The following is a 17,977-nucleotide window of genomic DNA, read 5'->3' as shown; positions in this document are numbered from 1 at the left end:
TATGACACTGCCAGAATGAAAACAGTATAAGTTCGTATCAGCTATGACCACCCTGAGTGCTAACACAATCTTGGCAGGGTCGATGTACCGACTTGATCAGCCTCCGGATAGACAGCTGTGGGATATTACGACACCTGCACCTGCAGCCAGCTGGTGAGCACTGGACAATCACGGTTGGCGTCCATCGCATTATAGACGATAATCCTTAATGCATTAATGACGTGGGTATAGGGACAGGAGAAAAAGCAGGCAAGACACTGATATTGTTTTCTTGAAGTCATGCCATTGTAATTCTGGCACTGTGTGGTCTTGCGTTGTCCTGCTGGAAAACTAATGCTTCCAGGTGGCTTGCAGAAAAGCAAGACCTGCTGGTGCAAACACTCAACAACGTAATGCCCTAAATGTGCAGCTAAAGCATTCTGGTGTACAATGAGATTCGTCATCTGCATGCTACCCCTGTGAACAGTATCAAGAAGATGAATAATGCAATAGCCAAAATTATGCTCACTACAATATCTCCACAGACAAATTCTTCTTTGCTGCCTTGGCAAAGTAGAGCAGTATTTATTGGCAAAGAAATGCCACATCTTCACATTCTTTCACCTGCAGTAACTTCATCTCCTACATTTCAGCATTATTTTATACTGGGATTTCTCATGTTACAGTCAGTGCAGAGTGATAATGCTTATGTAGATTAGCCAGATGAATGTGATGATCCTGGACTGTCGTGGGCACCTTCTGTCATCACCTTCGATCACCTGCCTGTCCCTCACAGAGCCAGTTTCCTCCTTTCTCTGGACTAGTCTGCCATTGTTGAAATAGAACATCTCATTCCAAAGCAGGGCACGGCCATATTTTTGCTGTTTTTTTATTAATTGGAACCATTTTTCTGAATGGTTGTCTATTTAGATAACTTAATTTGAAAATTTTCAATTATAAGCAAATTTAAAAATAGGAAATTGACATTTATATGCCTCATTATTTCAACATTCAAAGGAATATTATTGCTTAAGCTGTTCATGCAAAATGCAATGTACTGTAAGCTTCCAATGAGTTTTCATAGAGCATTTTTCCTTTACAAAAGTAAACTGAATGGAAAAACTCCTTCAAACCAAAATCTGCTGGTTTTACAAATATGTACAAGCAAACGCTGCAGTGTAAACAAACCCAAAGTTTGAAATTCATCAACTTAATAAAACTAAAAACTCCAGCGAGAGATTAGAAAAGAAGCTGACAAAAAAATTGACTGGGAAAATGCAAAGACTCAAGAATACTGTCATTGCTCCAGGAGAATTAAGAAAAGTAATGATGTGTGGGGTTGCAAGGGTAACTGCAGATATGGAATTGTAACAAACCAGCTCTTGGAGAGATGACTTATATTGATGGCTGCAAAGGTATGCTGTTGACAGAGTCCATTATGGAGTTTAAGATTGCAATACAGAAACTAACATTTCTAAGGCAGATAATGGGTTCATAAGCAAAGAGAAAATACACTGTTCTAAAGGTCAAGCACACTATCGGGTATACACAAAATGGTCTTCACCGATGCATCATTCTTCCAATGAAGTTTAATTGGATCCTTACTGTTAGTGGAGACAAGCTCCTCCACACTGTACTCTTTACATTAACCCCTCTGTTGGGGAAAAAAAATCTTCAAACAGATACGGAGCAGTTTCTGTTACACATTTCTGCGTCTAGACGCTCTCAGAACGTCTGACTCTTTTAGCGCAGGGACACGTCAGTCTTCAAACAGTATCACAAATTTGAGCAACGACCCAAAATACAAAACAGATCCCATCTTCTCTGTAAACGTTTGTTTTACCATAAAGTGGGCACGGTCAAGTTACTGATAAGAAAGCAAGCAAACCACATTTAAAGATGCCGAAAGGGCTCATGAAAGGAAGTCACTGCTGAAAGAACTTATCTTAACAACCTATACCACCCACTGACAGGGTCTTCAATTCTGTACAAGTGCTGTGTAAACTTCCCTGCTCCTAAATCTGCCGGAGGCTTAAATACATTATTGAAACTAAAGATCATTCTTGATCCTGAAGCTGTAAAATTAAAAGAGAACATGGATCTTGCATATCCAGGATGCAGCAAATATCTAGTTTGAAAATGCATAATTCATAAAGGCAATATGAACCAACCTTCTGCTATGGTCGACATCTTTCCTGTCAATTAAATATGACGGCACTTATCTGCAATTTGCTTGTGATAAGCTGGATTGGCTTACTGACCAGCATCCTGTCCAGGTTGCCAGGAAAAAGCAGCTTTCAGATAGCAAATGCATGGACTGATCATTTATGAGCAAGAGAACAGACACATTTACATACAGCTCAAGAACAACAAAACAGATTCATCCCAATCATAAACAAAATCAAAATCTAGAAAGCAGTGGCCCAAAGTGGCTAATGTATTAGCTTAGAATAGGCAGAAGTGTTGCATGTAATGATGCCTATAAACAAATATCCAGGATCTAATGGTATTCCTCCAACTGTACTTAAGAATATAGGAAAAGCTATCCATGCGCTGCTAACTGGTAATATTCCAAGCATACAAGACTTTCTGGTCTTGAAGATGATACCCACTGTAAAAAACAAATCACATAATCATAGACACAAATATCTTACCTCCATTATGTGTGATGCATATGATAATGCTAAACCAACAGAGCATAAAAATTAAATATCTAGATGTTGAGAAGACTGGAAAATGTTTCTTGTAAAATTCAATTTTCAAATCTGAGGTCAGACATTCAAAGCAATGCAAGTTTTTGTGAGAACCGGTTAATGCATAGAAAACTACAGATAAGGAGTGAAACTGGTGTTACATAATTAGTGGGGTACCACAAGGATCTGTATTAGGACCATTGGTGCTTTGAATTTCTATCAGTGATCTAGAGATACTAGCGTAGTTAGTAAACTAGTCACATTAGCAGATCATGCCAAAATTAAAGTATTAGAAAACTCTTGAAGTTGCAAAGAAAATTCAAAAAGACAAATTTTAGGACACATACTTGACAGATGACAGAGTGTTACATGAAGGCAGCAGAAATATAATAAACGTAAGAAACATTTATTGGAGTGAACTGTTTTAGTTCTGAACAGAGCAGAATGAGATTACCTGATTCAAGTATTCAGTCAACCTAAAGACTTTCTTCAGAATTAATCGTGAAACACAAACAAGAGGATACAAAGACGATGGGGAAGTGCCTTTGAAAACTGGAACAGGAGGCAGTTCTTTACACCAAAGGTTGTAGGTGTCTGAAACTGGGTCTTCTAGCCTGTTCCTAAAGGTGACACCCTTGGCTTCTTTCAGGAAGGATCGATGAAACACTCAAATTGATTAGTTACTAGTTACATGGGCTAAATGGCCTACATTCCTCTGTACAACATTTCTAATGTTTAAAATATACTTTTTAACCAGCAATGTGTGCGATTGGAACTGTAAGAGAAGTGTAACAATTCTTATTACTGTGCCGAGACCAGCCCTTGACGCAATCCTACATGCTGCTGTGTGCTCTTGTCTGTTTACAGAAAAGGCAGCATAAATTTTGCAGTGTAGTCTGACAAGCCACTGGTTCCTTGCTGGTCTGCACAAGTCATGCTTTGCTTCCAGGCGAAGAGCTGTTCAGTAATCTCTGCACTAAATGATTGTTCAAAGAAGTGTACAACATTAGTTTAATGGGGATTAAAAGTACTGTTCTGGCTGTGGGCTGTGAAGCTGAAGAAACGCCTTTCAGAGAATGAGGAAATCAGGGGTTTTCCAGCAGATGAAAAAGGTCGATCATTTAGGACTGTACAGTCTGTCAGTGACAATTGGTATTTTTGTGTCATCTCTCACTCTCAGGGCCGCAGCTGTCCCCTGGCAGCAGTTTGACTTCTTCCACACTCCAATATCTTTCAACACTATCTGGCAGTGAAGGCAACTCTACTACGAGGGTATCTAATAATCACTGCTAATGAAACAGGACTCTTGGCTCGGTTTGCCTTGGAACTCTTTCAGATTTTTTTGGTGTGGCTACCTCATATAGTTCTCGAAGTGTAAAAGTATCAGGCATAAGAAAACACATTTTTAAACTTTAAAACGGGCTTTTGCTTTCTTCCGATAGCCATCTGAAAACCATCTCAATCATTCGGCTTTCAGACCTGCAACATTTAAGAGTGACTCTCCAAGCCATTTCAGAAAACAAAATGTTGAGATTTTAGTTTGTCCATAAAGTTTTTGGCTAATTAAGTTTTAGGCATTAGGAGGTGCTTTACTGCAATTGTCTAAAAATCTTGAGTTGTGTTATTGAAGTTGAAGGAGCAGAAATGATAAGTTATTTAAGGAAAGCTGCAGTTTTTTAGTCTGAAACAAGGAAATGATTTTTTCTCCAGCTACGTGCTGTTTTGTCACAGTTATTATTCCTTTCTGGATCTTTTTTACACAGAATAAGACTACGGGAAACAGCCGAATTGTTATTGTACAAATGACGATGCATTACTCATCCTTCTAACAACGTTGCAAGACTGCGCTATTCTGCAAATTATTTATATCTTCAGAGAAGAAGGTATATATCACTCTGGATAGTGGTTCCCCCTTCAAAGTCCTTTTTTATGATCTGCATTATTTCTTGTGCGCATACATAAACAAAACTGGAGCAGCCCGCACTGAATCAGCAGACTCTGTCACCGCTGGGCTCACAGGTCAGTGCTGCTTTCTTGTGCCGCCAGTGCTTACATTAGCATGTGAAAGGCTAAAGCTGTTCCAAATATCCCCTCCAAACATTTATCCTGCTTAAACCCCGCACGGAAAAAAAAATCCAGGAACACAACACTGCCCAGGATCATTCTTGGTGCTCTGGAGTAAAAAAAAAAATAGTTGTTTTACAAAGATGTAAGTGCTTATATTGTATTTATACAGTATGCCATCCAATGAAAAAAATCTGCAATTGAATTACATATCAGAAAAACTGCATCTTCTAATCCAGCCTTCAAATATATTCACCTTGCTATTATGAATGTGTAGAGTAAGTCTGTCTACATCACAGATGTTTATACCCCATATTCATGTCTGAAGAAAATGTGCTAAAAGTAACCTGATATTTATTTTACAAAGATCAAAGCCTATGAAGTCTATATTTCTGCAGGGACACATTATATGAATTTGGCTGTATTTTAGCTCTAAGAATAACAGATTTCTGAATTTGTTGTGTTTCTTTTTGGTCAAGAAGCTAATATTAAAATGAATGATATTAGCATTTTACTAGAACCAACTGGTGCTTGTAACAATTTCACAAAGTAGAGACACCGTGGAGCAGCTTCAACGGGTCAGGAGTGTTTTGGGAAAAAAACCTCTGTGCTTTGCCCATATTCCACCTCCCCCTGCTCACATGTAGAGTGTTTTTAAAAAGAGGAAACATGATTTTATGAGAGACCAAGGGTAACGGAAAGCACTTTCCATCACACTCTATGTGACCGGTGTCACTGGCAAGCAGACTGAATTCTCGCATATTTCTGTTTTATTTTATTATATTTCGAGACAGATGGAGCAGAATCTGAAAGAATCTTAAAAAAGCATGCAGGCCCCTGACTTGGAAAGCTGCGATAGGCTGTGTTTACATTACTGAACTGCTCTGAAATGAATGGCCCTGCACTGGCTCAATCCATCTTGCCTTTTTCTGAAAGTGTAGTACACTGGCAAGACTAAGACTTTTGACATTTTACGAAATCCTGCTACATTGAATGGTTGAATTACTGGTCAAGTAGCTGTAGGTTATTCAGGAGTGTCAGACTTTATACTGTCAAAATACTTGGTGTTTTTCATACATTTGGCAATTTCTTGGGCATTAGACACAAATTAAAAGGTTTTCTTCCCTAGTCTCAAACTGCAGGATTCACTCATTCCCACCACCACAAAGCACATGTTCAGACTGTAAATAATTAAATCTTACCTTCACAGAAAATATTTTCCCATGTATTCCACATTAGTCATTTAATGTCTTAAAACTAGTACTCAAAATTACTAGACTGTGAATCATTACTCTATATATATATATCAGTCTAATACATTAAAACTTAATTAACAAAAAAAAATCTAATTTAATGTGCTTACTGTGTCTGCTGTTTAAAGTACTTTCTCTTAAATATGTTGTGCTGTATGACAAGGATACCCGTGTTCAACAGGAATCAAAAACCATTATATCACTAGAAACCCAACCATGTTCATAACATCTAAGTGATTAATTATTTCAGATTCGAAGCATATACTGTAAAGCACTGTCTGCCACAGTGGAGTCAACCAGCATAGTATACTATAGTTGGTCTTCGATTAAATTGAGGCTCGCTGTATTGTAAGAGGCAGAAAAAGGCAATACCCGCACCAAAAAAAAAAATCCCATTGGCAGATCAGTTTTCTTGCAAGTATTTTATTTCCCCCGTCACTTTGTTCAGTATGTTGAGGGCGTTTGTAATAATATAAGATGAAAAGTAGCCAAGGGTGAAGTAACACAGCAGCTTGTGTCCTGCAGCTAGGATCAGAAGTTTAAATACTTTGCTGCAACAGATTTTTTAAATTAGCAAATTGCATGGAGAATAAATGAATATGCAAAAGCAGCTATTCCCAGCGTAGTCATTCAGCTAACTTTTTTGTGTATGAACAAAGCTGAATCATCTGTCATCCCCCCTAATTTAATCATCAGCCCCCATTCAATTATCCAATATAATATGCAAATGCAATGAACAATGGCCACCACATGCTAATTATGTACATCAGAATAATTAAATTGGATAGGAGTAGTGGAGGGGAACTGAACTGTCATAAAATGGGAGCAGATTCTTTAATTAAGACCACAAAAATTTAATTAGAATCTGTAATCTGCCCGTAAATTGTTGAATGGCTGTGGCATGCGTGAGGGCATTATTTTTATTGCAACGTTTTCCCTGAAGAGTCCACGGCTGGCACCATGGGACCGGCTTCACTTAACTAAAGGACAGCCAGTTGTGAGACATTGTGAACTGGTGCCAGCTTGACAGACCACGCATGGAAGCCAGTTACGCAACACACGGTGCACAGCAGATTAATCCTCTCCTGCTCCGTACATGCAGGCTCTGCCACCTCACAACAACAGGTCACTCTGAATCACACAGCTGCTGGACTGGGCGAAGGTGCCAAGGCATTTAAAAAATTTAAGAGGCACCTTTTGTTACTTTTGTGTTTCCTTTTTTTAAAAAAAAAACCCAACGTGCTTCTTCATTTAATTAGTGAATTAGGAATAAACACAGGGGACAGGACAAATTTTTGTGCAACTTTCACAACTTTCATACAAGTAGTTCTCGATTTACGTGCTCCTAATTTGTGTGAATCTGTTTTATCGCATCTCAAGAATATATACCACTCCTTAATTTACAATAATTAGTTCTCACTTTAATGGCCAGAATATTTGCCAGGTGTACCCAGTTGTATGCTGGGATGAATAGTTGCTTGGGAGACACAAAGGCAGCTGCTCAGTCTCTGTCTCCAGTTCCTCCAGCCACTGAATATCTCCCATCCTCTCACGTTTACTGAATTCATCTAAAAATATCTTATCTATGTGAGTGCCTTATGTTGGCATTAAACAAAATCTAATATAAAATCAATGAATACAAAGCTAGAAACAGTGTGAAAAAGACTTAAAAACGAAGAGTTTCTAAACAAAACATCATAAGAAAACAGGGAAAATATACATTGAATGTTACTTTGAGACTTTAAAATAAATGACATTTAAAAGGCTCACTGAGAGTAAAGGGACAGAAGACAGCTGTGCAGTCCAGATGTGTCTAAGGGTACTCCAGCATTTCTCACAACGTTCGTCACCACCCAAAACAAGTCAGTCATCCCTACACATTTTACATGAAATCCATCAAAATGATCAATCTGTTTAAAAATTAACTTAAAGTCCAACTACATAAACATCTGACAAAAATGTGTGTGAAAGTTTTTATTTGGGAGATCAGGCCTCTGGAGGGATGTGGACCCACAGCGTCGCTCCACCCCAGTTTAATAAATTCCTGTTTGACTTTGCGATCAGGAGTGGCACTTTTCAGGACCGTCGGTCATGTTACAGGAGGGCTACCCATACTTAAAAGCGAAGGACGCTTGCAAGAGCCTGCCTGGATTAGCCAGCACGCGGAAGAAGTTAAGGAAGACGAAGGGCAATGCCTGAAGAGAAAGGAAAACAATTTTTCGCACCCCCCTCGATTTCAGGTTCCATCTGTTTGTCCTAATCGACGTTTCAATTCAACACTAATCTTCGGGGGCAGGACTGCACTGCTCGATAACCAGTTGCCGATTCTGTGCAGGTCTCCAGGGGCAGTGGGCCGGCTGAGCAGAAAGGGTTACCTGGTTGTCGGGGTGGTTGACGGTGAAGTAGCCCACGCAGATGATCACCTCGTGCAGTAGCTCTTCGCAGGTGTGGTGGGAGCAGTACCACAGCAGGGAGCTGATAATGTGGCGGAAGGCCAGAGAGAGACCCTCAGCACCTAGAACAGACTTCGACAAAACACAGTAAGAGATAAGCAGCCAGGCAACTGCGAATGAGACTCTCATTCAACCAGCCAACCAAACAAACGTCAGGATAAAGCCCATAGCCTAATTATCTTTGGTTGGAATTTTGCCATTTCCCCCTTGGCTGACGAACGTCTCGCAGACCCTTCTACCACATTTCCATGCACAATATTTCCACCCTGTGCCTGCCGGGAAGGCAAGGCTAGGCTGTACAAGTCCAGGGTGGAATTTAGCCAGGTAAACGAGTTTCAAAACTTGCTTCTTTTCAACCCTGTCACGGGATCGTTAATGACCAAGCAGTCACTGAAACGAAGACTCTGGTTTAACTAACGGATCTCATCTGATGGACGGCAATCGGGTCACACCATGCTGGGACAAAGTTTATTTTGTGAGTCTAGTGGGAAGTGCGCCACCTACTGGTCCACCAACATCATTTCCTTGGAATTCCTGCATCACAATACTGCCTAGAGGCTAGAAAGAGGTCATGCTGCTGACAAGCTATTCTGAGGCTGCATTACAATAAGGCCTAAAACAATGACTGACTAAGTTGAATTCTTAATAGTTCGAAGTTCTTGGAAGTATAACAGGACAGACAAAAGAATACTATGTACTATAGAAGTAACTATTATAACTATTAAGTATTATAGAAGTATCCAATGGACACCATGAAGGCAATTCCACTTTTCCTGTGATTTTTGGTAATAATGAGTTGATGTCAGTAGGTTAATAAACCAAAATGAAAAGCAACGTGTTTGTTATGGATGTGTATCGTTCGCTGTATGACCAAACGCCTCTCACCCAGGTTTTACCAGGCTTGACTGGGAGGAGGAAAGCAATGTTTAAAAGAAAAGACAAGCCGAGAGAGGGCACACTGTTAACTCCAGTGCCGCTGAAGGCAGAATGAGCGCTGAGATTCGCCGCTCGCTGACTGTGCGAGGATCGTTCTGCTCCAGGAGCAGACGACACCTGAGACTCCAGCCCCCCAAAAGGGACTCCGGTCCCACAGCCGAAGAGATAGGATCGGCGGCCCTCAGACAGTATTTATTAAACATGTCAATGTGACAGAGCAGCAGGAGGTCAGGAGAGAAACAAATCAAATCAAGTGGGGGCATCTAAACAGCCGCGCAAACAACAATACCTGAGAAGCTGCCTCCAACTGTCCACCAGAGCAAGTCTCTCATTGCTGTTTACATTCCAGACCTGCCAAGCGCACTGGGCTAATTTAGGCCAGTCCGCTTGTAAACCTCTGCATCCTTCAAACAACCCACGCTGACGCCGATTCACAAAGCCAGCCACAAAACATAGCTTTGCTGTCATCTTACTAGACACACAAGACACATCAGACTTTTTGGTTTGCTTTGCATCCTACAGGGAATGTGTGCTTAAAAAGCATTTAAGTACTTGACTGTTATTTCCTGAGCTCATGTCAAAACAAGGCTTTCATTAGCGCCTCGAAGTCAATGATAGGGCACATGTTCATCACTATTATTGCACTGGAACTAACCTGTAGAACACGGGTCTACAGGTTAGTTTACGGGTCTTGTCAAAAGAGGTGATGACAAAATACACAGGCACACAAGGGTAAAAACAAGCAGGTGGCTTTCTCAAAAGGCTATTGGCTGTTGGATCAGGGTCTTTTTTATGCGATACAGTCCTGAAGTTCAAACGCCCGTTGGAAAGTATGATTTTCACAGGCAGTTTGAACAAGCCAGAGAGTTCAGCTCCTACTTCTGAAGCACCTATTAGCTTCCAGAACAGGATAATTTGAACCACAAGGTGATTACAACTTTGGTCATAAAGTGCATTATTTAAAATGTACATAAAAAGTACCTATTGAAACGCTTTGACCAGCAGCTGTTTCAAATACACCAAGAGCAGCTCAGTGGCAACTGATCAGCTCCAGCATAATTATGATGACATTAAAAAATGAATAATGCCCTTGTTTCCTCCCACAAGGTTGCCGATGTAGCAGACAGAGCTTGCCGGCCTTTCTCATTGGGGATGCTTGAGAAGCTATGTCTCCTATACTAATTATACATGTCCACCTATGTTATGACCCCTTGCGCTCTGTCTAACCTTAACAGATTACTCCAGGTCACAGGGCGCACAAGTTTATGTACAAAAGGTTCCCTTTCTTCTGAAGGAAATGCTGCTTCCTATTGAGAAGCTGAGGAGCTCCACTGAGCTGCTCTTTGAATCTTTTGCAAGCTACTGGAGTCAGGATATTTGTGCATTGCCTAATGGCCAAGCACAGAAATATGAGGACCCCTGCTTATAAGACTGAAAGGGTTTCCCCCTTGACAAGACCTTTTGATGGACCAATAGTTTGGACTGTCAAGTTTGTAGGTTATGTTCTTGCATGGCTCTTTAAAAATACAAAGGGTGGTTTCAAATTTAATGTTTGCATTTAGATGTAAAAAATCGGGCACAAAACAACGACTCGTCATGAAACTGGGTCAACAGTTTTTGCATCATGTATTTCTGGAAAACATTTTCAGATTTTTTTTTTCTGCTGAAAAAACATCAGTCATTGTCACTCAGATTTCCACAAATTTCACATCTAACGATATGAAACAGTAAGGTATATCACGGTCTGCCGATTGAAAACGGACTTTTGCAGGGGGGTCATTAAACTTTAGCAAAAAATGTAAAATGTATCAATCGTTAGGGTCCTGAAAACAGAAATAAGCCTGTTGACTGCCGACAGCGCGACAGCCCCAGAGAGAAGGATTCTGGGACTGAGCAGAGGCTTCTGGGAGTCTTACCTGGAATGCTGAGAGGTCCAGAAGAGCAAAGCTGTTCAGGAAGCGAATGCTCTGGATGGCCACCTGGATGACACTCTGGGGGTAACCCTCCACGGGACTGGCTGTGTTGGGGTCCTGCGTGGCCCCGTGTAGGAGGATGCAGTACAGCATGTGCAGCACCCCCACCAAATCTGTGGACTGAAGCAGCGCAGCCAGTCCAGTTGGATCCTGCCGTTTGTTGTCAAATATGCTGGGGGAACTGACAAAAGCAATGGGTGAAATGAGAAAGCTCAGCCAACTGTACAGTGTCAGGCATCATTCATGTGCTACTGATGCTGCTGTGCATTTACTTTATTTCAGAAGAGCTACTGTGCTTTTTAAGGCCAGAAAGACGTGCATGTGCTGAACTGTGTGTTCTGTGCAAGGACCCCTAACAGAGCCTCTTTGGTGTTGACATGACAGTGGCCCTGCTGCCTAAACACTGGCATTTGGACTTCAAACAAATTGCATCTTTGTAAAAACATGCATCTGTAAAACAGTGCATTTTAAATATTGACATTATTATATTATATTGTCATTATTTATCCACACACTTCTATTCACTTGGACATGCCCCATGTATCTTCTCCATTCTCTGAAACTGCTGCATTCACTGAGCTTGTCTAGTCACCAGACTGTCACTGGAGGACAATCAGAAATCCCGCATTCAGCAAATAGGTCACACAAAACTAACATTTAATTCACTCTATTGAATAAAGTCCAGTACTAGAAAACGCTACATGTTCTGACCAAAGTCTTAGCTTGAACGTTTCTTGGATTTGAGTTTTGTTTAACATGACAGTTTGGAGTTTTGACCTAACGACTGATGGGGAGTCATTTTTTGACAAATTAACACTTGAAAGATAGTTTCCAAATCTGAGTGGATATGCTGTGGTGGTGTTCAGATATTTCAGGTCATTTAGTCACATGTGCTGTAGCACCATGTCTGTTTCTGAAACCAGAAAGCCCTTCATTGTATTTATTTCAGTTTTCAGTGGTTTACCACAGGGACAGACTTACTGCCTGACCAACCAAGATTTCATGAACATAAGTTACTACACTGCTCTAACTTCAGCATCTATCGGCCACCATTTCTGATGAACGGATGAAAGAGGTATCTATGGTACTGGACGGCTACTGTAAATCATCATTGTTCTTGAGAAACTGAGAATTGCTGTGATGTTGGGAAACCTTGAGCAATCCTCCAAGTTCAAGTGAGAAAGACATCACAAATTCAGCTGTGAAATTTCTCCCCTAAAACTTCCTCAGGGTTTCTACTGCAGCCTGCAAATTTACTGCAGGGTTTAAAACCCATGTTTTTTGCTAACCCCTGTCCCGCCAAACCTTACAGAAGCAGACCAGAGTCAACTTTGTCTAATTCTAATGTTAATGCATTGGCAAACAAACAGGCTTCTGGCAAGCTGCCGCAATGTTGAGCGCACCAAGCTGGACGTATCACTGAGGGATTTAAAGCAGTGCACAAATTCCTGAGTGTCAGAAACCAGAACAGATCTGAGGGGTGGGAGGCTTCAAATGCTTCTGAACGCCAAGCTTTTCAGGTGACAGGTGCTGGAGCTGTTCCCCTTGGCGTCTCTCAAGAAACAGCTGGCCGACTCCTGCAGGTTGGCTACTAATTACCAAACAGACAGGCTAGATGGGCTGAATGATCTCCTCCTGTTTGTAGCTCTTCCTACGTCTTGAAAACCAAAAAGCAACAAACTAGAGAGGGCATGAAAGCGTCTTCCAAATCGGTGACAAAAACATAATTATACTAATAAGATTCAGATTACTCCTACTCACCATCTGGGCAACGCCTGCGTGAAACATATCTGCCAAAACACACTAAAGCTTCCCAGCCGTAATGCAGAAAGACTAATACCTATCAGGGTGTGAAATAGCTGGTCTTCCTGATTATTCCCAGCTTGGCTCAGAGGTCCTTATGTCTTGGCAAAGGACTATTAGAGCTTCACTGAACTACTAAATACCTCAGACCTACTGACTGTAGCATGAAAAGGCCTACTTGTTTTTGCCCGAACGTCAGAGCAATTTGAGAAGAGGAGTCCCTCAATGTCCATAATAACAAGTGATTTAACTAACTTCTTAATTAGATTCTGTCTACAAATTAGTGGAAATATTAAATGTAAGGTACGGCAACACATTAAAAAAAATTACAAACACAGAATTGACCTGAATTTGCAAATAAACACAAGGCCAGATGGGAAAATGTGTTTAATGCTAAATAATCCTGCAAATATTTTAGATCAAAAGCTATCCCACACTCAAAAACAGATGCTTAGCTGTTGTAAGAAATGCTACTACTAGCAGTAATATCAGAACATTTTGCCTGTTGCTGTTATAGGCTAAACACAGCAAAGCATCATGTACAGTATGCCAACATTCTCAAGTCCTGAAGCAGAAGGCCTTAATCATGTGCTCAGTCTCCCTACGGCCATGTGTTGCTAAATCACTTGCTGAGGTCTCTGGAAGTGTACAGTACATTAATCCATATAAACTTGGCTGGCTGTCTAGAGAGAATATGACAAAAAGCAAAAAAAGAAAAGGAAAGGAAAGCCAGAAGGCTTTTTTCCAACCTTGGAGACACTCTCCCACCCCACCCCCAGTCGCAGTGTTTCATGCACACAGCTCTGTCGGCACTGTCAGCTGGCACTCAAGAGCTTCCATTTGGAGCCAAGAGGTCAGAAGTCAGCACTTGATGCCACCATCAGAGACAGAGCTGGAGACGAATGTATCGCCGAGTTTCCACATGGCCTTTGTGTTTGTTTAACATGGCCTGTTCTAGAAAAACTAGATGGAAGTAACAGGCTTTCTCCAAAGGTCCCGGTATGTCACGCACATAGACGTCAAGGATATGTGGAGAAAGGCTACAAATCACCCTCATTCACATCCTTAACAATATTTATACTCATTAGGTGCAGAAAACGTGAACCTACTGTAAGTTACAGATTTTGGAATTATTTTTATATAACCAGTAGTTTTATTATTTAACTAGGCGGTCTGTAATGTACAGGAGGAGTGAAGACTCATAGACATGCTCCTCTGACACACCAACCTGTCTGGGACACAAAGCTGCAAAGCACCTTACTGGTTAGATAGTGCTGACTGGAGGCTCTGTCTGATGAACCTAACCCCCTATCCCAGTGGCCAATTGTATGGTGACACTTAGGACAATCCCAATAATTTTGCCCAGTGGAAAGTGTTGATTCAAGGTTTACTAAATAATGCTTGCATGATTTCTACTGACGTGTGTCTAAGAAATGCTATGCAGAGTTCAGAACAACCTGATGCATTCCAAAAGATCTATAGAGATTGCTTAACTGATTAAAATTTACTTCTGCATTTGCAAATAAAGTAGATCCTATTTACCCTAGCAGTCGTATTAGTCTTAAAGGGAAAAAATGGTACACCTTCATCAACAAAATTGACTATTAAAGGGAAATTATGTTAGCTGATACCTTACATGGAAAAGGTCCATAGAATACTGCTTTTGACATGCAACTCCTCACCTTTTCATTATAAATGAGAACCTTTAAACTAAGAAAGTGAATTTGAAAGTAAATTCCTGCAGCACAATTAAAAATCTTGAATTAAGTTGAGTTCCAAGAAGCTGCCAATCAGACCTGCAAACTAAACTCTAATCGCTTCTTACTCTGTACTTATGTTGACAGGTGGAGAATGACTGGCTCTAGAGTTTCCTCTTACGTTACTGAAAATATTGTAGTCAATCTGCAGTTATATTTACATTTCTAGGTCTTCCTGCATGTTCCACATTTACAGGAAGAAAAAAGAAAAAAATGCTACTTGCAGGAAGTGCTTTTTATTCTAATGTGATACTACATTCTTCATTTGTTCATGCCAAATCTCTCTAAAGCACCTAATGTTTCTGAAGGTCTTAAAAAAGCTGTCTTTTCAGGAAACAATGGTTATTGTTATTGTTATTAACAATGGTTATTAAAAATTTAGTTAATTTAGTTTAGTTTGCTAGTTCTAAGTAAGAGGTGAGCAAGATGCTTACCAAGATAATTTTGTATCACTTCATTAATCTAAACACAAGTGCGCCTACAATTTATCAGTAACAGGAAAAAGATCTGTGTCACCCTGAAATAAGAGGGCCTCCTTTCTTTCTAATAGGGAGAGAGCACTTGTGTCTATACAAGTTTGAATTGCCCTAAATAAGCCACAACAAGCTGTGAAACGTCCAAGAGATGGTAAGAACTTCAAAAGAAAAGGACAATTAGCTCTTTAAGACTCCCTAATTTATCTCCTCTGGCATGGTACAACAGTAACTGCATCACAGCATTGATCCCGGAAGTCCTTTTACTTTATGAAGGGGCAGTTTTTTCAACATTCAACGTTCTGCTGAGGTCAGTATGTATTAAACAGAGCATGATGCCTTGTCTCAGTGAATAGTGTTCAAATGATCAGGCTGCACACTGGGTTTAATCAGGATTGTGTGCGGCAGACCCAGGCAATCAATGGATTGTCAAAACAAACACTGGAAAGAAATCTACACAAGAAATGACAAGTAGAAAAGCAAAATGATCCAGTGTCTTTCCCACAAAAAGAGGAGTAAGAGCATATGGAATACTGAAAATCATGAAAAAGCTTTGCCCTGCTACACAAAAACCCTTATGTTAAATCTCTGTCGGCTTTTCAACTTCAATGTTTCTTAAGGTTGTTGCACAATGCAGCTTAATGCATGTGCCACTAGCCTCATTGAGGGAAACAGCTCCAATATTTAATACCTACAAAACTACTTAAGCTGCTATAAGCAGCCACGGGCTAAACTTTATTTTTAATGTGTTTCCTAAATTACATACACCATAAGTAAAAACATTGCCTAATATATAAATAACTAATAAAGAGGTCCTGTTACAGACGAACTCTTAAAGAACGTACCACAATTCCACCTGCAGCTTATGACCAGGCCTAAATTACTCTGCATACAGGTCTGTAGTTTTACTGTGTAGCTCTTTAGAACTCATTCTGTTGGCATTGTTTTTGCTTCCATCACAAAGAATATATGGAATGATACTCTAAAAGATAACCGAGAGACATAAATGATAGATTTATTCAAACTAGGTGCATATCCAGATTATGCAGTATATAACAACAGTCATTTTAAATCCTGCTTTAGTTCGAGGGCATGAATCATTCATTAACTCCAGCCCATGCAAGTAAGAACATGATCTCGATCTCTTTCTCACAGAGATTCGGTGACAGCCATGTTCCAGCGAGTGTCGAAGAGCTGCACATTGATACAGCCCTCAGCAGGTGTAGCTATAAGGCACTGTTGTCATTTAACAGAGGTAAAATATCATTCGATCGCAAATGACAAAGGCAAGGTTCAATCACATGAATCTGATTCTCATTTCTTAAAAAGCAGTGACGAGTTTGTAAGTGTATATTTTTATCACAATCACAGATTTTGGGCTTTAGCCTTAGATTAAATGTTTTAAACATACTTCAATTAGTTATCACTTTGATGTGTGCTTTCTACATACATGCTGAAATTTGCTATTTTTAAATCGTATGGTTTTGGTTTGGCCTGGTTTGGTGTCCTGAAAGCACTGGACTGGGCAGTGTCAAAGAGTCAAAATGGGATTCAACTCACAGTGGCTCTGTATTCAGCAGACCAAAAGCAATCCAGTTTTATGAGGGCTATAAATGCACACATATATCCAAATATAATTATATAACTGATTAACAATAAGGGACTTGGGCTAAAAGCTGAATATCTTTGATTTTCTGTGATTCTGTGATTTTCACACTGTGAAACAAAAAATGCACTTGCATAATCATGTCTTCCTACTGGTGACAATACAACACCAAACGTCCTTCTTGCTCTATAAGCCCTGATCGGATTGGACAGGTCCGTTTCAGCCTTGTTCCACACCAGTAAGGAAGCAGTTTGGTTGTCACAGCTGGACATGGCAACGGGCCTGGGATCTGGGGAAAGGAATGCCCGTTTCTCCGGGTCGGCTCACCGGCTGGTCACAGCGAAGCACAGCTTGCACATCCCATGGAGCAGCGCGGTACCGTACTGGAGAAAGGCGGCCATCTTCAGGTTCTCATCCACTGGGCCTTGCACAGACAGGAAGCAGCCATACAGCTTGTCAATCAAGCCCATGTTCACCACATAGCTGGGGGGTAAGAACAAGAGAACGAAAAGAGGATCGCCACTTTCACATGGAATAAAAATACTCCTTGGAAACATTAGACACACTTCAAAATAAATAACTAAATAAAACCATAGCAGAGCATGAATTTGGTGTTTCTCTGTACATAAATTCAAGGGGAGCTGTCACAACAAGTTATAAAATGCGTGTCTCCTTACTTGGGAAAGCCAGCTTCCCAACATTTCATGATGCATAACATATTTCAGGGGTGTGTTTACTTTATATTAGTTCGAGGTATCTGATGGCCTGGAAACTACAGGATTTTATTATTTATGGTTACACGTGGTGTATACAGAGGTGGACTGTGCACATAAAATGAGAGCACGGGCCAAGCCAAAACACAGAGAGGCTGGTGAACAGAGTTGTTGCAGTCCTGAAGTTTAAGTTTCTGCAGTGGTGAGAATCTGATTAAATGCCCCTTAACCCTATGATGAACAACTCATCCCATCAGGTAAACTATTAGAGAAA

General features: G+C 40.5%; 1 protein-coding gene across 5 annotated transcripts in view; it reads right to left on the bottom strand.

The window, feature by feature from the left end:
* The window catches only part of scaper (S-phase cyclin A-associated protein in the ER), a 129,269-nt gene that overhangs the window by 7,236 nt on the left and 104,056 nt on the right, over nucleotides 1-17,977 (bottom strand). For all 5 annotated transcript variants that reach the window (XM_015343606.2, XM_015343608.2, XM_015343609.2 and 2 more), the window contains 3 exons: nucleotides 17,318-17,473; nucleotides 11,295-11,532; nucleotides 8,365-8,514 (listed from right to left, as the gene is read on the bottom strand). In XM_015343606.2, the coding sequence (XP_015199092.2) occupies nucleotides 8,365-8,514; nucleotides 11,295-11,532; nucleotides 17,318-17,473 (544 nt within the window). The remainder of the gene's footprint in view (nucleotides 1-8,364; nucleotides 8,515-11,294; nucleotides 11,533-17,317; nucleotides 17,474-17,977) is intronic.

This window comes from Lepisosteus oculatus, chromosome 5 (assembly GCF_040954835.1).
Source record: "Lepisosteus oculatus isolate fLepOcu1 chromosome 5, fLepOcu1.hap2, whole genome shotgun sequence".
NCBI lineage: Eukaryota > Metazoa > Chordata > Actinopteri > Semionotiformes > Lepisosteidae > Lepisosteus > Lepisosteus oculatus.
The sequence above is the reverse complement of the archived record's forward strand: the minus strand, read 5'-3'. Positions and strand labels throughout refer to the sequence as shown.